The sequence below is a fragment of the Phaseolus vulgaris genome, chromosome 1 (genome assembly GCF_000499845.2).
Source record: "Phaseolus vulgaris cultivar G19833 chromosome 1, P. vulgaris v2.0, whole genome shotgun sequence".
In the NCBI taxonomy this organism is placed as follows: domain Eukaryota; kingdom Viridiplantae; phylum Streptophyta; class Magnoliopsida; order Fabales; family Fabaceae; genus Phaseolus; species Phaseolus vulgaris.
The window spans coordinates 46,894,293-46,917,473 of record NC_023759.2 but is presented as its reverse complement, the minus strand read 5'-3'; the positions used below and the strand labels follow the sequence as shown (position 1 = coordinate 46,917,473).

Here is a 23,181-nt window from a genome sequence, read left to right as displayed (position 1 = left end):
AATATAAATTTTATAATTAATATAAATGTTATAAGTAATATAAATGTTATAACTAATATAAATATTATAATTAATAGAAATATTATAATTAATAGAAATATTATATTAAATATTAAATATTATAATTAATATAAATATTAACTGGATCTTATAATTGTAATTAATATTCATAGTTAATATAAATATTATAATTAATATTTGTAAAGAAATATTTATATTTATATTAATTATAATATTTATTATAATTATAAGACCAAATTTTAATATGAAAAATATTAAATATAACTATTTTTTATATTTTCATATTTTATATATATATAAAAAAATTCATGTATACAAAAATATTTTATTATATATTGTCTATTTTAAGTAATCCATTTCAGTAGTCTTTTTCTTGCTACAAGTATCACATGATTTAAAGTTTTGACTATATTAATTATAATATTACAGTCGAAAGATGAAAAATATATTTACTCTAATACAATTAATAAAATAATAATAATAATAAATATAATTGTAATATAAAAAATAATTATAATAAAAAAGTATACAATAATAATATAATAAAAAGTAAATATCCAAATAATAATAATAATGTTAAAATTTTAACTTCAATTCTCAACCCTAACCTTAACCTATGTCCTTAAATATATCCCTAAATCATAACTCTAACCTCTAACCCTAACTTTAATCCTGCTCATAATCTTAACCTTAATTATAATCATGACTATAATCTTAAACCTAAATTATAACTCCGATCATCAACTTTAACCTTAATTATATTCCTAACCCCAACAATCATAACCCTATTCCTAAATTCACAAAATATACAAGTCATATGCATTCTTTTATGTACAATGACAAATTTGTAATATTTTTTTTATCAATTAAAAAATAATAATTTCAGTCACACATGTTATATCAGTAAGAAACTTTCTAAAACTTTTTATGCACTTTTTCATTATATTTATCTCAATCACAAAACAACCTCATTTTTCTCACACTTTTTTTTCAAATTTAGTCCTTAATTTAAACAAAACATAAAAATTATAGAAAATACTAAACATATGAGAAGTGAGTGTATGAAAATTGAGTTGAGTGAGTACTAAAATGTGATTCATAAGTAAACTTTCATTTTGTTTTGTATTTATTTATTTATAACTTAACTAAACCACGCTAATAATTTAATCAAACACATTTAAATTCCAATAATAATAGTCATTAAACTAAAAGTATACAAATGGTGAACTAAATCACTACATTGAAAAAAGGAAAGTTATATTTGAAACTTTAATTAAATCACTCAAATGTAGCCAAATAGAAAAAGAGAAAACATAAACTACATAGTTTTTTTGTTGGGTGAGAATCTATAAGGGTTTAGTGTGAAGGATTTGAAGAGATAACTATTTGACATCTGCAACCTGAATGATAGAGTTTAAAAAAGACAATCGTTCTATCAATTCTTTAACCTGAGCCTTGAGAACATTATTAACTGCTTCAGTTCGAGCAAATGCTTCTTCCTTTTCCTTTATGCACTTTGCAATCTTCTTCTTTACACTTAGCAAATCATTGACTTCATTGGTGAATTTCAGTAGTTGCTCCTGCTTTCTCATTCGTGACCGTCTCGCTGATTCACGGTTCGAAACCATTTTTTTCCTCTTCTTCTCCTTCATTTCTGAAACTTCTTCTATGTATCCACAACTTGACAAAGCTTCAATAGAAGAAGACATTTGGTTTTTAATAAGGAGACTTCAATTTAATATATTAATATATAGAGTCAAATGATAAATATCAATAATAAGAAAAATTTAACATTAATTAACATACATTAAATACTTTTGAATATATTTTTGACTTATTATAAAGTAAAATTGTTTTTTCCTCCAACTTATTAAATAAAGATTGTTTATACAATATTTTTTTCAATTTTGAATCCTTTTATCAAGTATCCAATTATATGTTTATTTTCCTAGAATTTATTTTTACATCATTTAGTTGTAAGATGTGAAGGACAAACAATTTTTCTAAATTACAGAATTTAAAATTAAAAAACTAAAAAATACAATTAACTTAAGTTTAAGGAGAAAAAGAGAATTATTTTATTATTCAATACATTTAATACTTTACATACACTAATACACAAATATAATGCATCCATATTTGACGAGAGTGAGAGATTATTACATGATTTTTTTTATCGAGACATTTTTATTATAGAGTTATGTAGAAAGTCAATATTTTATAACATTTCTCCGTTGAAATACTTTTATACAACATAAAAATTAAAATTTAAAATATTATAAATATAACTTTTTATCTTAAAAAGTAAAATTTTGTCAATAGTTAAATAAAATATTAATTAGAGGATACATTTTATAAAAGCGTTCCATTAGAGTAAAAAATATAATTAAGAGGTCTAGTGCCAAAATAAACGCACAAAAAGAAAATTAAATGCATTTTTCTCTCATCTATTTAATGCATTTTTATCACTTTCACTATCACAGTAAATATTATAATTAAACAATAATTATAAAGTTGACTTTATCATTTTTTATTTTATTAACAAGATTTCTTTAACGTACGTTTTCTGTTTTAGTTTATTAACTACCATATTTTTTTTTCTACTTAATTGTTATTTTTAAAAGCATTTATATTTTTTATCTAACTCTTAATTATTTACATGTATGCATTTATCGTAATATAAAAAAAAATTATTGAATTTTTAATTTGTTATAAACTTGAAATTAATACCTCATAAAATAATCCTATAAAAGTCAAGGTTCTTTATTTTATAATTTTATTTACTGGTCAACACCTGAAGGTCAATTTCTTATCCTACTTTTCAAAATTGTTTGGCATTAAATGATGATGCACTATTTGCAATTTTTTTAACCCACTCAAAATATAATTTAAAATATTTTGTAGTTGTTTCAAACGTCTTGCTGACATGATATCAATATGATACACACAAACATTTTAAAAGTAATTTTAAAAATAATTTTAATAAACTATTTTTATTTTAGATTTACGTAAATAATTTAATAAAAAAATTGGATAGGGTAAAAAAGAAAAATAAATCTATGACAACTAATCTCTTACCAATAATATCACTAACTTATGAATATTAGCTTATTTTTTATTTATTATTTCTTAACATATTAAACTTAAAATGAAAATATAATACTTTGAGACTGATTTTTTTTTTTGTTTTTATAGTTTTAAGAGGGTTTTAATTAAATTTTAAATTTTATAGAAACTGAAATTAAATTTCTATTATTTTGGAGCAAAATAAATTGATTTACCATAGAATGATATATATTAAAAAAAATGTAGATTTGATTTCAGCAACCATAGAAAACTCATTTTCATTTAATAATCATTCATTTATATTATTATAATATAACTATAGTATGAAGTGGTTCCTTCTTCTGAGATCTCTTATTCCTGGTTCAACCATGCTCGATTGGGGTTCCTGAGTTAGCATTTTTTTTGTCCTCCTTTTATGCCATAGCTTGTTGAGAATTGTAGTGTGCATGTAGTAGGTTGGTTAATATTATTTATTTTGAGAAAAACATATTATGATTCATTAATATAATAATAATAAAATCTTTAAAATTTCATGTTTATTTATTATTATTACTATATTAATAAAATGAGTGGTTAAGTGGTTATTTTTTAGGAGAGTTGAAAATATATCATCACTCTTGATTTTAAGTTTTCTTCATATATAGGTAATAATTATACTCTTCTTTTTCTATGCATATTGTTGTTTTTCATGTCTAGAAAAAGTCCTCTTTGTTGAAATTAGGTAAATTTCTATCCATCCTTATGAATTTGTAAATTGGTTTAAATGAAGGCTTCTTCTTTTCTCTTTGTTTGTATTTCCTCCTATTAACCTTTAAGGGGATTTTCATTTATTTAGTAATAATAATTTTCTCAATAAATGTATGATTCTTTTAGTTATGAGTACTCATTGAGTAGGTTGAGGAGTTATAAACTTATTGCTTACTGTTTTTTACTTCCCCCAATACCTAATGAATGTAGTTGTTTTATTACATTTTTTTTTCATAAAAAAAGTCTCATTTAAAAAAATAATAAGTGGTTTTTAAAATTGATTTTTATTCCTAAACAAATATAAACTAGCTTGTATTTTTTGAAAATATTTAAAAAATATTCATCATTATTTTATATTAGGAAATTTTAAGAGCTTTTAATTAAGTATAAATATGTAAGAAGGACAAATAAATTATTTTTGACAAATAAAGTTTTTGCAATAAAATAGTCTTTTTGTTAAAAAAAAAAATTTATGCTTTTGGATAGATCTTTTTATGCAAATTAGCAAGTCAGACTTTATTGATACACTTTTTTTTTTATAAAAACTTTCTTGATGTTATTATTATGTAACTTGACATCTCAAATAAGCTTATACCTCAAACAACAACAATCATACATCATTACGTGAAAAGTATTATTAAAAAAAGAAAAAAAAGTAAAAAGAAAAATATGGGAGACTAAATCAAAATCCATATGTTAACAAAAAAACGATACATAGGTAGACTATACTTATTCATAAAGAATTTTAAGAACATTCAAGATGAAAGTTTATTATACTAATGAAATGATTCTTTATGAATAAATCATAAATTAATCAACTTATCCGCACATGCATTTTCTTCACGAAATATATGAGTAATCTTAAACCTGATTTTCTCACCATAACTAAGACAAGTATTCCATCGATTACGAAACATCTACAAAATTTAGTTCTAGCAGTAAACGCAACATAAACAAAGACAGAATCATATTCAAGACAGGCATTAGTAAGTCATATCTTTTGAGTTTCCTCCTTAACATGTATAATTCCATAAAACTCAGCAACCGTAACAATCTGAATTTCAAAAAACACAAAGAAAACAACAATAAACTTTCCCATACTTCAACAAAAAAATATCTTCAAAAATAGCAAGAACAAGATACCACATTTAATATGAAAATCGTATCATATAAATCCGACCTAAAAGTAAAAGTTATTCTAAAATCAAATTCATAAAATATGACTTTCATCCTGAAGTTATATTCATAAAGTATGAATTATTATTTTTATAACTATTTTTTTTACTCAAAATCGTAATTTTTAAAGATAAAAACACTACTTTATTGAAAAACCAAAAGACAAATTGCTCGAACTAAAATTCATATTAGGAATTAAGGCAAACTATTTAGTTGCCCAATATTTTTTAATTCTCTAATTTTATAACATATTTTTATCATGCTTATGTATACAAAATATGGGGAAAAAAATTCATTACCATAGCATATATGAATCTGAAATTGTGGACGTTGGGAGAAGGCATAGTGAATAATGTTACAGTATATATAACTGAAAAAGTCTCTACAACATGCGTGGGATGCAAATTATGCAAAGAACAGGAAGAGTTATTCCTATAAAGACGACAACGTTTCATTCGTCTTCTCCTTATTAATTTCAAAGATTGAAGGAGAAGCGTTGATGGTCTGAGTCTTGATTCAACCAATAAGGCACAGAAAGAAGCCATGGACACCGACGACGAGACACTATTGGACGAGAAAGCAAGGAGAACGAGAGATCTGCTTGCCAGTTTCTACTCTCCAATTCCTTCAGCGTCCTCCAACAATCCTTTTTCCAAACACGCCTCACCCGATGACATCAATTCCTCTTCCTTCCAACCTGATCAGTACATGAAAATCATGGTACACGCAATTCTTGTTTTCTATTTTTCGAGATTGAATGCCATTCTAGTCTCGTTTACGATGATGAATGTGTCTGTGATTTCTTTACGTTAAAACAATCGCTTTGAAGGCGCGAAAGTCCAGTTTAGAAGGTCTACTCCAGAGGCACGTTGAAATGGTAGCTGAAATCAAGAATCTGGATACTGACTTGCAAATGCTCGTCTACGAGAATTATAATAAGTTTATCTGCGCTACAGATACTATAAAGAGGTATAGATTTTTTTATACTTTATTATGAGGGTGATTATGATGTTACTTTTCTGTTTATGTTACATGCAATTGCCATCGTTACACTATATTGTGAAAATTTGTTCTATCTTCTCACCTTCATCTTGCTATATATGTGTGTGTGATTTTTTTTAATGTACGCTTTTCTTTGGAGAAAAAGAATATGAGTGTAGTTTCTTTGCGAACAGGATGAAGAGTAATATTTTGGGGATGGAAGAAAATATGGAACAGCTTCTCGAGAGGGTACGCATTTATTAATTTAATATTAAGAGATTGATCGAATGTAGAACTAGAAGAGTTTTTGAGAGTTTCTTTTGTATTTTTAGTAGAGAACCTTTTTAATGCACTTCTAACTTATATTCGGACACATCCTTAATCCGTTTTGAGATTTCTTGTTTTCACATTTCACTCCTGGAACTTTCTTACCGAGAAGCAAAAAAAGAAGTGTAAGAGTTTGAGTATTCCACGTTTTTTCTCGGTGCAGATAATGTCTGTACAATCAAGAAGTGACAGTGTTAACACTTCTCTGTGCGAAAATAGGGAGCATATAGAGAAAATGCACCGGACATGCAATCTTCTTCGTAAAATTCAGGTATCAAAGCAATGACACTTGTTGTCTGGTTGCACATCATTGTTCTGCCTCACAACGTTCTTGATGGAATTCGTATATTTTTTCCTTACTCGCGAAGGTTATGTTTTATACCATTTTCATCGTTGTGGATGAGCAGTTCATATATGACCTACCTGATAGATTAGGCAAGTGCATCAAGTCTGAGGCCTATGCAGATGCAGTCAGGTTCTACATCGGTGCAATGCCAATTTTTAAGGTCCTGTTTGGCTGATATTATTAATGATTTAACTATACCTTACCTCACACACTCGGACAAATTATTTTCCTATAATGTAAAAAGTTAAGCCTCAGATTAGATATCTTTCTTTTCCTTTTTCACTCTTTACTAGGCCTATGGAGATTCATCATTCCAAGATTGTAAGCGAGCATCTGAAGAAGCAATAGCTATCATAGTAAAAAATTTGCAGGTGTAGTTCTTTTACATTTTTATACCTTTTCTATCATCTTCAGCTTGGTACATGCCCATTGCTAGATAGAATTTGAGTATGAAACTTATGATAACATTGCATTAGATTAGCTTGTTCTATCCATCCTTGCTAAACCAATCTTCTAAACATGACCCAAGATCCTAAGGAGTGCAGTGAACTCAAAGTCTCTAATAGTATGCTTAATAGAATAAATAACTGATGGTTTTTATGTTTTGAGAAGTTTTTCTTCATAAATTGACATTTTTTTTTCTATAACCAGGGAAAAGTATTTTCAGATTCTGAATCAATGCAAGTGAGAGCCGAGGCTGCAGTTCTCTTGAAACAGTTGAATTTTCCTGTGTGTATTATTCTCTTTTCCTCAAAACAGCATTTTGTACTGTGTTATGTGCTCTGGGGTTTTGATTATTTATGAATATTTACGATAAATGGGGAAAATGATATTCTTGTATAAAAATCCATTTTTTCCCTTGCATTTTATGAGAGTACAGGGATCGAACATGTATCGGTTTCTCTTATCCTGTCCCATTCCCTGGAGAGAAATAACCTTGTTAGTGTTATCCTATGTGTTAATTCAGGACATAGAATGATAAGTTTTCTATTTATTAACAGGTGGACTATTTGAAGACAAAGCTACTAGAGAAGTTGGAGCTTTCGCTTAGAGACATGCAGTTTATAACTGAAGTAATGGAGAATGATTCTCCCTCTGCTCACGAGGTAAGTAGTTCAGAGTATTATCCTTTGTTTGGTGCACTTTTCTTCAAAATCTTATACACGCTTTTATTTGCTATCCCATTACTATCTTTGTTCACTTAAGATTTTGTTCAAATGCCACGTTGTGTGCGGCTCTTGTATGAAACTCTTATTAAATGGTCATAGTTTAGGTTATCCGTCCCCTTGGTAACAACACACAAACAACATTAAAATACGTGTCTTAGAATAGCGTCTATGGTAAGATATAGATGGTTTGGTGAAGCGACACAGTGATATCAGACAGTCATGTTGGGTAATAAATTCTTGTAGAATATATAATTCGTCACAATATTTGGGAATATAGCTAATTCATGCGCAGAAAAAGGATATCAGTATGATTAAGTAGTGGACATAATATCCATGATTGATTCTGTCAAATAAAAAACAATTATTTGGTGAAGGGGTGTTGCTTCATGCTATTATTTTACTCTTAGTTTTTCATATATGATATATGTCGTTGGTAGTTATGGTTAGAAGACTGATGAATTCAGTGTACGTTTCTTTCCCTATTTCCTAACATAGGCGTCCATTCACGAGTTGGTGGAGGCCATTCGTGCATTTCGGGTAATATTTCCAGATTCAGAAAAGCAATTAGTTCAACTTGCTCAAGACCTACTCACCAGGTTAGTATCTTTATGTTACAATGCAAAGTACTGTTAAATTTAATACAGTTCATAAAATTTTCATTATATGCAAATTAACATTTTAATTGTTATTCAGACACTTTCTAATCATAGAAGAGTATGTAAAGACACGGATTTGTTCGGAAGATCTACTTGGTGTTCTTAGTAAGTAGTGTGATTATGTTACTACATCACTCATTGATCTGTTAATTTAATTCCTTACATTAACTGAACCCGTTTGTTTTCATTTAATTCATATTAGTTTTTTTTATATCCATCAAACAAAACTTATTCTGATTCTTGTAGCAATGATTTTGTGTAACGATATTTGTTTAACATGAATGTAGGGGAAATATTTAACATGAATGTATAACCCAGTCATATGTCTTGTATAATGCATTAGACTTTAAGCAAAATCTCGTCATCATCTCCATTTATTGGAGCTGTATAGACATTTTGCTAAATCAAATTAATTACAAGAGATATAGTCTATAAGATTATGCTTTTAAAACGCTAATAATTGTGTTCTCAAGAAATACTTTCAAAATTAAATATTGATATATAAACAAGTGTTTTTGGATCTGATTTTGGCGTCTTCAAATGTGTAATGTCACTTGGGAACAGGAGTTATCTGGAATGCCGTGCTCCGAATGGATGAAGTCTTAGAGGAAGTATCTCTCTCTAATCATTCTCTTGAGGTCATCTGTCAAAGTTATTAGCTCCACTTTGATTTTAACTTATAGATGTTGCTTTTCAAGTCAGCATTATCCTTTTCTCTTCTCAATACAATCCCAATGAAAGTTACAGTTCAAAAAAGGATTTTTCATTAATAAAAGTTAAACATTTTCAGGCTACCAAGGATGCTGTCAAGCTGTATATTAGAAGTGCATTTTCTCATCTAACGCAAGACATCTCAGGTTAGTTCAGAGGAAACTTCTAATTTTTAATTTAAGCATAAATTTTGAAATGTTTACATTGACACACTATGGGAGAAAGAAGACATAAAATCCTTAGAAAATGGACAAATTACATTGCCAAGGATTCTAGTCTTATAAAGTTTGAAGCTTAATATACATATATACATTGCCTGATTTGTGCTAGCCACAAAAATAGTTGACAGTTTGTGTAATAGTCATGCTCTGAGTTAGCTTCTGTTTGGTAGATCACCTCTTAAAAGTGCTGAAACGGGGTGGAGCAGAGGAGTACTCACTGGAAGTTGCCTTAGATGCTAGCATCAAAGCAGTTTTAGACGGAGGCAGGAACGTTTTGCTGGTAAACACATTGGTGTACCTAGACACGTAAAAACAAGATCATAATTATGCATGTATATACACAAAATATCGTTGTTAAATCATTCTAAATATTTATGTTGTGTTGTTTAATTAGGTTTAATCTTTCTCTCGATTGTTTCAGGATATCCACAAAATTCTAGAAGACAACTTAGAGATTGTAGATAAACTAAAAGAGTTAATAATTGATTGGGTTCAACAAGGATATCAAGACTTTTTTAGGGAACTTGAGGTTCAGTTCATATCGTTTTTAGGAAGAAACAATTCTTCAGCTACTCCAAGTCATGGTTTGATGGAGGGAGCTCAAGGTGTCAAAGCCTTTCCTAGCCTTGTTCTAGTGTTGGCCCAACTGTCTGCTTTTATTGGACAAACTGCAATACCAAAAATCACCGAGGCAAGGTTTCACTTGATTGCCTTATATTTGATATTTAATTCCTTGAAATAGAACAATTATTTGGTTAATTTTCCTTTCATATGTTTAGTAATGTATGCCTGAAAAATTGTGTTGCAATGTTCAGGAATTAGCAGCTTCCTTTTCTCAAGGAAGTGTTGGAGGTTATGAATATGGACTGTCCTTTGTTCCTGGAGTGATCTCTCAAAAATTTAGGGCAGCTGGTGAAAAATTCTTGCAGCTGGTATATTTTAAAAACTTCATAATTTATTTTAACATAACTGCAATTTCACACCTTTCCTGATTCTTACTCCTCCATTGCTTAATAACGTATAGTTATATCAAAGCCTGTTCTCTATTTTGAAGCTTGGTTTCAGCAGTGTTCTGCCCGATAATATTTTTCTTTCCAAAGAAAGAAGATATTCGATATGGATATCCATATAGCTTTGGACAGTATTATGATAAGCACCAAGTACTAATTTACTTTAAAAAACTAGGTATTAAAAGGAGAACTAAACACTTAAATATACTTGATGTGCGACTTAGGCACCCCATAATACCCAGGTTACTATTATATTCCTGTGTCTTTTTTTAATCTTAAGTGCAGTTTCACTTGAACAGCATAGTTGTGACTAGGGGTTTAAATCCAATATGCAATCCAAATTCAAATAAATGGATTGGATTTTAAATCCATATCCATTTTAACTAGATTAAATTTAAATGGATTTTTTAAATCCACTTAAATTGGATTAAATCTAGATTCAATTTATTTTGTTAATTAAATTAAATCCATTTTGTCAATCACTTTAAATCCATTTTGATATGTACACAGACTAACTTTGCTTGAACCGGGTCTAAGCCGATTCAACCTGAACGCTGACCAACTTGGCTCGACATTGGCCAAAGCCCAATCGACTCGACATCGACTCGGGCCCGCTCCACTAGACATTGTTTTGGACCCATACGACTCGACATCAACCCGGACCCGCTCGACTTGGCATTAGTTAGGGCCCAATTGAGTCGAAATAGACTCAAGCCCACTCCACTCGACATCATCTCGAGCCCGGACGAATCGACATCGTCCCAAACCCGAACGACTCGACAATGGCCCAGGCTTAGATGATTCAACATCGGCCCGAGCTCGTATGACTCGACATCGACCCGGGCCCACTCGACTTGACAATAACACGGGCCCGCTGGGCTCGACATTAGCCAGGGTCCAATCGAGTCGACATTGACCCGATCCCGGTTCACTCGACATCAGCTCAAGCCCGAACGATTCGACATCGGCTCGAGCCCGAACGATTCGACATCGGCTCGAGCCCGGACGACTTGACATCAGCCCGAACCCGAACGACTCGACATCGGTCCAAACCCGTTCGACTCGACATCGGCTCGGGCCCGATCGACTCAACATCAGTCTGGGCCTGAGAGACTCAACATCGGTTTGGGCCCGTTCGGCTCGACATCGGCCAGAGCCCAATTGACTTGACATCGAATTGGGCCCGCTCCACTCGACATCGACTCAGGCCCGTTTGACTGACATCGGCTCGAGCACGAGAGACTTGACTTTGGCTTAAGCCCGGTCAACTCGACTTTGGCTTAAGCCCGGTCGACTCGACATTGGCCCGGGGCTAATCGACTTGACATCGGCCCAGGCCCGGGAGACTCGACATCAGCCTGAGCTTGCTTAACTCGACATTGGCCTGGGCCCGTTCAGCTCGACATCGACCCAGGTTCGAGAGACTTGACATTGGCTCGGGTCTGCTTGGCTCAAAATTGGCCCGGGCCCAATAGACTCAACAACGACGCGAGCCCGCTCGACTCGACATCTGGGCCCGTTCAGCTCAACATCGGCCCGGGTTCAAGAGACTCAACATTGGCTCGGGTCTGCTTGGCTCGAAATTGGCCCGGGCACAATCAACTCAACAACGACGCGGGCTCGCTCGATTCGACATCAGTCAGGGCTATCCCGGCTTGACATCGGCTCGGGCCCACTCGAGTCGACATGAGCTAGGGCCCAATCGAGTCGAAATCGACTCGGGCCCGCTCCACTCAACATCGGCTAGATCCCAAATGACTCAACATCGACCCGAACCCGGAAGACTTGACATCGGTCCGAACCCGGACGACTTGATATTGGTTTGGACCCGGACGACTCGACATCAGCTCGGGTCCGCTCGACTTGACATTGGCTCGGGCACGAGAGACTCGACATTGGCTCGGGCCGACTTGGCTCGACTACGGCTCGGGCCCAGACAACTCAACATCGACGCACACCCAGACGACTCAAGAATGGCCCAGGCCTAGATGATTCAACATCGGCCTGAGCCTGTTTGACTCGACATCAGCACAGGCCTCCTCGGCTTGACATTGGCACGGGCCCCCTGGGCTCGACATTAGCCAAGGCCCAGATCGACTTGACATTGACTTAGGCCCGTTCCACTCGACATTGGCTCAGGCCTGGTCGGCTCGACATTGGCTAGTGCCCAATCGACTCGACATCAGCCCGGGCCAGAGAGATTCGACATTGACCTGGGTCCGATCGACTTGACATCAGCCCGGGCTTGCTCAGATCGATATTGTCCTGGGCCCGTTCGGCTCGACATCGGCCCAAGTAACTCGACATTGGCTCGGCCCTGCTTGGCTCGAAATTAGCCTGAGCCCAATCGACTCGACATCAACCCGGGCCTGCTCCACTCGACATCGTTTCGGGTCCAATCGAGTCGAAATAGACTCGGGCCCAATCAACTTGACATCGACTTTGGCCACTCCACTTGACATTAGCCCGAGCCCGCTAGGCTTGACAACGGCCCAGTCCCGCTCGACTTGACATCGGCCTGGGCCTGCTCGGCTCGACTATAGCCAAGGCCCAATCGAGTTGAAATTGACCATGGCCCGCTCTACTCGACATCGACTGGCGCTTAGACGAGTTGGCATTGGTACGGACCTGAACGACTTGACATCGACTCGGGCCCGCTTGACTTGACATCGGCCCGAGCCGAGAGACTCGTCATTGGCTTGAGCCTGCTCGACTCGACATTGGCCCGACCCAATCGACTCAACATCGGCTCGGGCCTGGGAGACTCGACATCGGTTCAGACCCATTTAGCTTGACACCGGTCAGGGCCAATCAACTTGACATTGACGTGGGGCCGCTCCACTTGACATCGACCCGAGCTCGTTTGGCTAGACATCGACCCGAGCCCGGGAGACTCGAAATTGGCTCAGGCCCGGTCGGCTCGACATTGGCCCGTGCCCAATCGACTCGACATTGGCCTCGGCCCGGGAAACTCGACATTGGCCCGGGCCCATTCGACTCAATATTGGCCTGGGCGCATTCAGCTCGACATCGGCCTCGGCCCGCGAGACTCGATATTGGCTCGGGTATGCTTGGCTCCACATTGGCTTGGACCCAATCGACTCGAGATCGACTTGGTCCCACTCCACTCGACATTGGCTCGGGCCCGCTCAGCTTGACATTGGCCCGGAACCGCTCGGCTTGACATTAGCCAGGGCTCAATCGAGTCAAAATCGACTCGGACTCGGTCCACTCGACATCGGCTTGAGCCCGAACGACCAGACATCAGGCCGAACCTGGATGACTCGACAACGGTCCAAACCGGGAAGACTCTATATCAGCTCAGGCCAGCTCGACTTGACATCAGCCCGGGCCCGTGAGACTTGACATTGGCTCGAGCCTGCTCGGCTCAACATTGGCCCAGGCCCAATCGACTCAACATCGGCCCGGGATTGCTCGGCTCGACATCAGTCTGAGCTCAATCGAGCCGAAATTGACCCGGACTCGCTCTACTCGACATCAGCTCGAGCCTGGAGTACTCGACATCGAGCCGAACTCGAACGAATCGACAACGGAGCAGACCCGGACGATTCTACATCGGCTCGGGCCTGCCCAGCTTGACATCGGCCTGGGTCCATAAGACTCGACATTGGCTCAGGCCCGATCAGCTCGATATTGGCTCGGGCCTAATCGACTCGACATCGCCCCAGCCTGGGAGACTCAATATTGACTCGGGCTCGTTCAGCTCGACAGCTCCCCAAGCTTGCTCAGCTCGACAATGGCCTGGGCCCTTTCAGCTCGACATAGGCCTGGGCTCGGGAGACTCGACATTGGCTTGAGCCCAATCGACTCGACATTGACCCGGGCCCGGTCCACTAAACATCGTTTCGTGCCCAATTGACTCGACATCAACCCGAACCCAAACGACTTGACAATGGCCCAGGCCTAGATGTTTCAACATCGGCTTGAGCTCGTTTGACTCGACATCGACCCAGGCCCACTCGACATGACATCGGCACGGGCCCGCTGATCTCGACATTAGCCAGGGTCCAATCGAGTCGGCATTGACCCGATCCCGATCCACTCGACATCTGCTCGAGCCCGAACGACTTGACATCGACTCAAGCCCGAACGACTTGACATCGGCCCGAACTCGGACGACTCAACATCGGTACAGACTCGTTCAACTCGACATCAGCTCGGGCCCGATCGACTCAACATCAGTTCAGGCCCGGGAGACTCAACATCGGTTCGAGCCCGTTCAGCTCGATATCGGTCAGAGCCCAATCAAATTGACATCGACTCGGGCCCGCTCCACTCGACATTGACACAGGCCCATTTGACTGGACATCGGCTAGAGCCCGAGAGATTCGACTTTGGCTCAAGCTCGGTCAACTCGACATTGGCCCGGGCCTAATCAACTCGACATCGGCCTGGGCCGGGAGACTAGACATTGACCCAGGCCCGCTCATCTCGACATCAGCCCGGACTTACTCAGCTCGACAATGGCCTAGGCCCGTTTGGCTCAACATCGGCCGTGTCCGGGAGACTCGACATTGGCTCGGGTCTGCTTGGCTCGAAATTGGCCCGGGCTCAATCGACTTGACAACAATGCGGACCTGCTTCACTTAACATCAGTATGGGCTCGCCCAACTTGACATCGGCTCGGGCCCGCTCGGCTTGACATGAGCTAGGGTCCAATCGAGTCGAAATCGACTCGAGCCCGCTCCACTCGACATCGGCTCGATCCCGAACAACTAGACATCGACCTGAACCCATACGACTTCACATCAGTCCGGACCCGGACGACTTCACATCGGTCCGGACCCGGACGACTCGACATTTGCTCAGGTCCGCTCGGCTTGACATCGACCCGAGCCCGAGAGACTCGACATTGGCCCAAGCCCAATCGACTCAACATTGGCCTGGGCCCACTCCACTCGACATCGGCTCGAGCCCGATTGACTCAAACGACTCGTCATCGGCTCGGGCCCGATTGACTCAACATCAATCCAGGCCCTGGAGACTCAACATCGATTCGGGCCCATTCTGCTCGACATTGGCCAGAGCCCAATCGACTTGACATCGACTCGGGCCCGCTCCACTCGACATCGCCATGGGCCCGTTTGGCTGGACATCGTCCCGAGCCCGGGAAACTCGACATTGGCTCATGCCCGGTCGGCTCAACATTGGTTCGGGCCCAATTGACTCGACATCAGCCCGAGCCCGGTAGACTCAACATTGACCCAGGCCCGTTCGGCTCGACATCATTCTGGGCTTGCTCAGCTCGACATTGGCCTGGGCCCGTTCGGCTTGATATCTGTCGGGAGACTTGACATTGGCTCGGGCCTGCTCGGCTCGACATTGGTTCGAGCACAATCGACTCAACATCAACCCGGGCCCAATCGACTCAACATCGACCCGGGCTCACTCTACTCGATATCGTCCCGGGCTCGGGATACTCGACATTGGCCCGGGCCTGGGCCCATTTTGCTCGACATCGACCCGGGCTTGCTCAATTCGACATTAGTCTGGCTCGTTCGACTCGATATCGGCCCGGGCTAGCTCGGTTTGACATCGGACCAGGCCAGCTCGGCTGGACATCGACTCAGGCCCGTTTGACTGACATCGGCTCGAGCACGAGAGACTTGACTTTGGCTTAAGCCCGGTCAACTCGACTTTGGCTTAAGCCCGGTCGACTCGACATTGGCCCGGGGCTAATCGACTTGACATCGGCCCAGGCCCGGGAGACTCGACATCAGCCTGAGCTTGCTTAACTCGACATTGGCCTGGGCCCGTTCAGCTCGACATCGACCCAGGTTCGAGAGACTTGACATTGGCTCGGGTCTGCTTGGCTCAAAATTGGCCCGGGCCCAATAGACTCAACAACGACGCGAGCCCGCTCGACTCGACATCTGGGCCCGTTCAGCTCAACATCGGCCCGGGTTCAAGAGACTCAACATTGGCTCGGGTCTGCTTGGCTCGAAATTGGCCCGGGCACAATCAACTCAACAACGACGCGGGCTCGCTCGATTCGACATCAGTCAGGGCTATCCCGGCTTGACATCGGCTCGGGCCCACTCGAGTCGACATGAGCTAGGGCCCAATCGAGTCGAAATCGACTCGGGCCCGCTCCACTCAACATCGGCTAGATCCCAAATGACTCAACATCGACCCGAACCCGGAAGACTTGACATCGGTCCGAACCCGGACGACTTGATATTGGTTTGGACCCGGACGACTCGACATCAGCTCGGGTCCGCTCGACTTGACATTGGCTCGGGCACGAGAGACTCGACATTGGCTCGGGCCGACTTGGCTCGACTACGGCTCGGGCCCAGACAACTCAACATCGACGCACACCCAGACGACTCAAGAATGGCCCAGGCCTAGATGATTCAACATCGGCCTGAGCCTGTTTGACTCGACATCAGCACAGGCCTCCTCGGCTTGACATTGGCACGGGCCCCCTGGGCTCGACATTAGCCAAGGCCCAGATCGACTTGACATTGACTTAGGCCCGTTCCACTCGACATTGGCTCAGGCCTGGTCGGCTCGACATTGGCTAGTGCCCAATCGACTCGACATCAGCCCGGGCCAGAGAGATTCGACATTGACCTGGGTCCGATCGACTTGACATCAGCCCGGGCTTGCTCAGATCGATATTGTCCTGGGCCCGTTCGGCTCGACATCGGCCCAAGTAACTCGACATTGGCTCGGCCCTGCTTGGCTCGAAATTAGCCTGAGCCCAATCGACTCGACATCAACCCGGGCCTGCTCCACTCGACATCGTTTCGGGTCCAATCGAGTCGAAATAGACTCGGGCCCAATCAACTTGACATCGACTTTGGCCACTCCACTTGACATTAGCCCGAGCCCGCTAGGCTTGACAACGGCCCAGTCCCGCTCGACTTGACATCGGCCTGGGCCTGCTCGGCTCGACTATAGCCAAGGCCCAATCGAGTTGAAATTGACCATGGCCCGCTCTACTCGACATCGACTGGCGCTTAGACGAGTTGGCATTGGTACGGACCTGAACGACTTGACATCGACTCGGGCCCGCTTGACTTGACATCGGCCCGAGCCGAGAGACTCGTCATTGGCTTGAGCCTGCTCGACTCGACATTGGCCCGACCCAATCGACTCAACATCGGCTCGGGCCTGGGAGACTCGACATCGGTTCAGACCCATTTAGCTTGACACCGGTCAGGGCCAATCAACTTGACATTGACGTGGGGCCGCTCCACTTGACATCGACCCGAGCTCGTTTGGCTAGACATCGACCCGAGCCCGGGAGACTCGAAATTGGCTCAGGCCCGGTCGGCTCGACATTGGCCCGTGCCCAATCGACTCGACATTGGCCTCGGCCCGGGAAACTCGACATTGGCCCGGGCCCATTCGACTCAATATTGGCCTGGGCGCATTCAGCTCGACATCGGCCTCGGCCCGCGAGACTCGATATTGGCTCGGGTATGCTTGGCTCCACATTGGCTTGGACCCAATCGACTCGAGATCGACTTGGTCCCACTCCACTCGACATTGGCTCGGGCCCGCTCAGCTTGACATTGGCCCGGAACCGCTCGGCTTGACATTAGCCAGGGCTCAATCGAGTCAAAATCGACTCGGACTCGGTCCACTCGACATCGGCTTGAGCCCGAACGACCAGACATCAGGCCGAACCTGGATGACTCGACAACGGTCCAAACCGGGAAGACTCTATATCAGCTCAGGCCAGCTCGACTTGACATCAGCCCGGGCCCGTGAGACTTGACATTGGCTCGAGCCTGCTCGGCTCAACATTGGCCCAGGCCCAATCGACTCAACATCGGCCCGGGATTGCTCGGCTCGACATCAGTCTGAGCTCAATCGAGCCGAAATTGACCCGGACTCGCTCTACTCGACATCAGCTCGAGCCTGGAGTACTCGACATCGAGCCGAACTCGAACGAATCGACAACGGAGCAGACCCGGACGATTCTACATCGGCTCGGGCCTGCCCAGCTTGACATCGGCCTGGGTCCATAAGACTCGACATTGGCTCAGGCCCGATCAGCTCGATATTGGCTCGGGCCTAATCGACTCGACATCGCCCCAGCCTGGGAGACTCAATATTGACTCGGGCTCGTTCAGCTCGACAGCTCCCCAAGCTTGCTCAGCTCGACAATGGCCTGGGCCCTTTCAGCTCGACATAGGCCTGGGCTCGGGAGACTCGACATTGGCTTGAGCCCAATCGACTCGACATTGACCCGGGCCCGGTCCACTAAACATCGTTTCGTGCCCAATTGACTCGACATCAACCCGAACCCAAACGACTTGACAATGGCCCAGGCCTAGATGTTTCAACATCGGCTTGAGCTCGTTTGACTCGACATCGACCCAGGCCCACTCGACATGACATCGGCACGGGCCCGCTGATCTCGACATTAGCCAGGGTCCAATCGAGTCGGCATTGACCCGATCCCGATCCACTCGACATCTGCTCGAGCCCGAACGACTTGACATCGACTCAAGCCCGAACGACTTGACATCGGCCCGAACTCGGACGACTCAACATCGGTACAGACTCGTTCAACTCGACATCAGCTCGGGCCCGATCGACTCAACATCAGTTCAGGCCCGGGAGACTCAACATCGGTTCGAGCCCGTTCAGCTCGATATCGGTCAGAGCCCAATCAAATTGACATCGACTCGGGCCCGCTCCACTCGACATTGACACAGGCCCATTTGACTGGACATCGGCTAGAGCCCGAGAGATTCGACTTTGGCTCAAGCTCGGTCAACTCGACATTGGCCCGGGCCTAATCAACTCGACATCGGCCTGGGCCGGGAGACTAGACATTGACCCAGGCCCGCTCATCTCGACATCAGCCCGGACTTACTCAGCTCGACAATGGCCTAGGCCCGTTTGGCTCAACATCGGCCGTGTCCGGGAGACTCGACATTGGCTCGGGTCTGCTTGGCTCGAAATTGGCCCGGGCTCAATCGACTTGACAACAATGCGGACCTGCTTCACTTAACATCAGTATGGGCTCGCCCAACTTGACATCGGCTCGGGCCCGCTCGGCTTGACATGAGCTAGGGTCCAATCGAGTCGAAATCGACTCGAGCCCGCTCCACTCGACATCGGCTCGATCCCGAACAACTAGACATCGACCTGAACCCATACGACTTCACATCAGTCCGGACCCGGACGACTTCACATCGGTCCGGACCCGGACGACTCGACATTTGCTCAGGTCCGCTCGGCTTGACATCGACCCGAGCCCGAGAGACTCGACATTGGCCCAAGCCCAATCGACTCAACATTGGCCTGGGCCCACTCCACTCGACATCGGCTCGAGCCCGATTGACTCAAACGACTCGTCATCGGCTCGGGCCCGATTGACTCAACATCAATCCAGGCCCTGGAGACTCAACATCGATTCGGGCCCATTCTGCTCGACATTGGCCAGAGCCCAATCGACTTGACATCGACTCGGGCCCGCTCCACTCGACATCGCCATGGGCCCGTTTGGCTGGACATCGTCCCGAGCCCGGGAAACTCGACATTGGCTCATGCCCGGTCGGCTCAACATTGGTTCGGGCCCAATTGACTCGACATCAGCCCGAGCCCGGTAGACTCAACATTGACCCAGGCCCGTTCGGCTCGACATCATTCTGGGCTTGCTCAGCTCGACATTGGCCTGGGCCCGTTCGGCTTGATATCTGTCGGGAGACTTGACATTGGCTCGGGCCTGCTCGGCTCGACATTGGTTCGAGCACAATCGACTCAACATCAACCCGGGCCCAATCGACTCAACATCGACCCGGGCTCACTCTACTCGATATCGTCCCGGGCTCGGGATACTCGACATTGGCCCGGGCCTGGGCCCATTTTGCTCGACATCGACCCGGGCTTGCTCAATTCGACATTAGTCTGGCTCGTTCGACTCGATATCGGCCCGGGCTAGCTCGGTTTGACATCGGACCAGGCCAGCTCGGCTGGACATCGACTCGGGAATGCTTGGCTCGACAACGGCCCGGGCACGCTTAACTCGAAATTAGCTCGGACGTGCTTGGCTAGATATGGGCCTAGGACTACTCGGTCAGACATCGATCCGGACTCACTCGGCTCGACATCGGCTGGATTATTTTGGCTTAACTTGGATCGGGCCAAGTCAAAATCCATCCCAAAATACAATTTGGATAATCCAAAAAAGTATCAATTAAATAGATTAGATTTAAAATCCAAAAATATGGATCTGGATTTGAAATAAATCCATTAAAACTAATATGAATTATGAATAATTATGAATTAAATTTTATAATTTAGATTTTTTGACGAGATTTTTTGACGACCCGGTAGGCTGTTTCTATCTGTCTTCTCCATTTTGTTCTTGTTTCCTATTTCCCCACATTCTCTAGCAGTCAACACAACAGAATCCCTGGTCATTACTTTCCTGCCCTGTTTCATTTAGCCTCATAACACATACCACATTGAAAGTAAAAGAGGGGTATTGGATGGACTTTAATGGAATGCGTTCCATCATATTTCACTTCATTTCATCTTGTAAAATAATTCAAAACAAAGAAATGTAGCATCATTCTATTATTTTCCACAAATCAGGATATAGCTCTAGGGACCTCGTGTCCAAGTTAACAACTTAATTTCCTAACTTTATTGATGTTTCTCGGTTATATCACTCTTTCTTGAGTGCTTTTGTTTTAAGCCTAAGGGGAATTCATTATCTGATACTCTTATTGGAGTATGTACCTTTAATATTTTTACCCTTATACCTCTTCCTTTTATTAATAGAATTTCCTCTATTAAAATAACAATGTACAAGTTCAGTAGCATTTACATATTCTTTATTTTATTCTTTTTAGTACATAAATATGAGAACTCAGAAAATATCACTTCTCCTGAAGAAGAGGTTTGCCACACCCAATTGGGTTAAGGTCAGTATGTTCTGTCTTTTGTCTCAAAAATAAAAATACCAATTCTATCTTTGAAAGAATTTGAAAATGAAGTTGTTTCTTTGCTTTGTTTGCACAGCACAAGGAACCGAGAGAAGTCCATATGTTTGTTGATTTATTTCTACAAGAGGTGGGCACTTTTAAATCAAATACTTTTTTTTTATCCTTTCCGTCTTTTAAGTTGTTTTGAATTGTTTGAGGATTGTACTTAAATAGTGATTTTATTTAATTTTTCTGATTGTTTAGTACTTACATTTTGATTAATCTTACTTGATGTTACAGCTCAAAATTACGGGTAATGAAGTGAAGCAGATTTTGCCTCAAGATTTGACGAAGCACCGAAGAGCTGATAGTAATGGAAGCTCTGCTTCATCAAGAAGCAACTCTTTCAGGGAGGAGAAGGAGAAGTTTAGTCGCTCTAATATTCAGAAGGGAAGGAGCCAACAGCTTCTGGAAACACACCTAGCGAAGCTGTTTAAGCAAAAGGTTGAAATTTTCACAAAAGTAGAATATACACAGGTATTGAACACCCATCATGTTAGTGATGCAAAATTTAAATAATTGGTTGCAAACAACTTTTTATCAATCTTTGCTTGCAAACTGCAGGAATCAGTGGTTATGACCATTGTTAAATTGTGCCTTAAAAGTTTACAAGAATATGTTAGGATCCAGACTTTTAACCGGAGTGGATTCCAGCAAATTCAATTGGATATTCAGTTCTTGAGGACTCCATTGAAAGAAATAGTTGAAGATGAGGCTGCAATGGACTTCTTGCTTGATGAGGTTGGAAGAAATAATGGTTCAACTACTATTTTTTTTTAAATTTCATTATTTATTTGTTAATTTATTTAACTGTAATTGTGAACAGGTGATTGTTGCCGCAGTAGAGCGATGCCTTGATCCAATTCCACTGGAGCTCCCCATATTGGATAGACTTGTACAGGCAAAGCTGGCACAGCTGGCACAACATAGGGAACAAGATTTAATTTAATCTCTTCATAGACATTTTATCAACCATGAAGTGGAGACCAAGTTTTCCCTACATTTTTTTTATAAGTTTGATATTTAATTAGTATTATAGCTTTGTATTGAAAAAGTAAATATTTATTTTATACAATTAAAGACAAAAACTAAAGAAAAAATAAATTTAAGATTTATTTGACAATGATACTTTATTCATGATAAAGTATAGCATGAAAAAGAATATGAAACTATGGTCATTGTTAAAAAAATTACATCATAACTTATTTTATTATAAATTATTTAAAATATAATTATGGATAGATAATAACATTCTTATTTTTTAATATTAATGTACTATAACTATATTCATCCTTAAATATATACCCATCCATACTATATAAAATGTAAGTATAATAATATCATGTCCAATATCTTCCTTAATTTTTATCTATATATAATAAAATAAAAGTAAAACAAACATTAATTCATAATTGTATCTAAAAAATATATATCTTTTAATAGGGATTTTAATATATACATCAAAAGTTTTAAAAATAAACCGAGCATTTAAATTAAAACTATCACATTCTCCATGCTCACTTATGAGCTATAGTACCTGCAATGCAATTTTATCTGCTCTCGTGTACAACATGATCATCACAAATAAAAAAACAAACACAAACAAATAGGGTAAACTAGTTATAACAAAAAAATTTATATAATTTAAATTTCAAATTGATACATAAAATTCATAAATTCTCATACAATTTCTTAAACATTTCACATAACCATAAGTGTCTGTCCAAGAAATTCACAACTCATTTTTCTCATGTCAGACTTATACTAACTCGCA

At 41.0% G+C, this 23,181-nt stretch overlaps 2 protein-coding genes across 2 annotated transcripts; one reads left to right on the top strand and one right to left on the bottom strand.

Annotated features, from left to right (window-relative positions):
- Positions 1–1,403: 1,403 nt before the first annotated feature.
- Positions 1,404–1,730, bottom strand: LOC137816094 (bZIP transcription factor 53-like). Its single transcript, XM_068619189.1, has one exon. The coding sequence runs from the start codon at positions 1,728–1,730 to the stop codon at positions 1,404–1,406; it is 327 nt and encodes a 108-aa protein (XP_068475290.1).
- A 3,671-nt stretch (positions 1,731–5,401) lies between these two features.
- On the top strand, positions 5,402–22,490 carry LOC137816239 (vacuolar protein sorting-associated protein 51 homolog). The gene is made up of 20 exons (XM_068619315.1): positions 5,402–5,730; positions 5,840–5,979; positions 6,186–6,240; positions 6,482–6,589; positions 6,726–6,824; positions 6,958–7,035; positions 7,316–7,393; positions 7,666–7,770; positions 8,329–8,429; positions 8,527–8,594; positions 9,054–9,127; positions 9,280–9,346; positions 9,592–9,701; positions 9,843–10,112; positions 10,237–10,353; positions 21,276–21,347; positions 21,445–21,495; positions 21,648–21,884; positions 21,972–22,148; positions 22,234–22,490. The coding sequence occupies exons 1-20, from the start codon at positions 5,554–5,556 to the stop codon at positions 22,354–22,356; spliced, it is 2,307 nt and encodes a 768-aa protein (XP_068475416.1). The 5' UTR covers positions 5,402–5,553; the 3' UTR covers positions 22,357–22,490.
- Positions 22,491–23,181: the final 691 nt, after the last annotated feature.

Bases quoted from the DNA above. Each gene is read 5' to 3' on its own strand.
- LOC137816094 (XM_068619189.1), bottom strand. From the start codon at position 1,730: ATGTCTTCTTCTATTGAAGCTTTGTCAAGTTGTGGATACATAGAAGAA.
- LOC137816239 (XM_068619315.1), top strand. From the start codon at position 5,554: ATGGACACCGACGACGAGACACTATTGGACGAGAAAGCAAGGAGAACG. The intron at 6,590-6,725 runs GTATCAAAGCAA...GTGGATGAGCAG, and splicing joins ATCTTCTTCGTAAAATTCAG to TTCATATATGACCTACCTGA. The intron at 21,348-21,444 runs GTCAGTATGTTC...TTGTTTGCACAG, and splicing joins CCACACCCAATTGGGTTAAG to CACAAGGAACCGAGAGAAGT.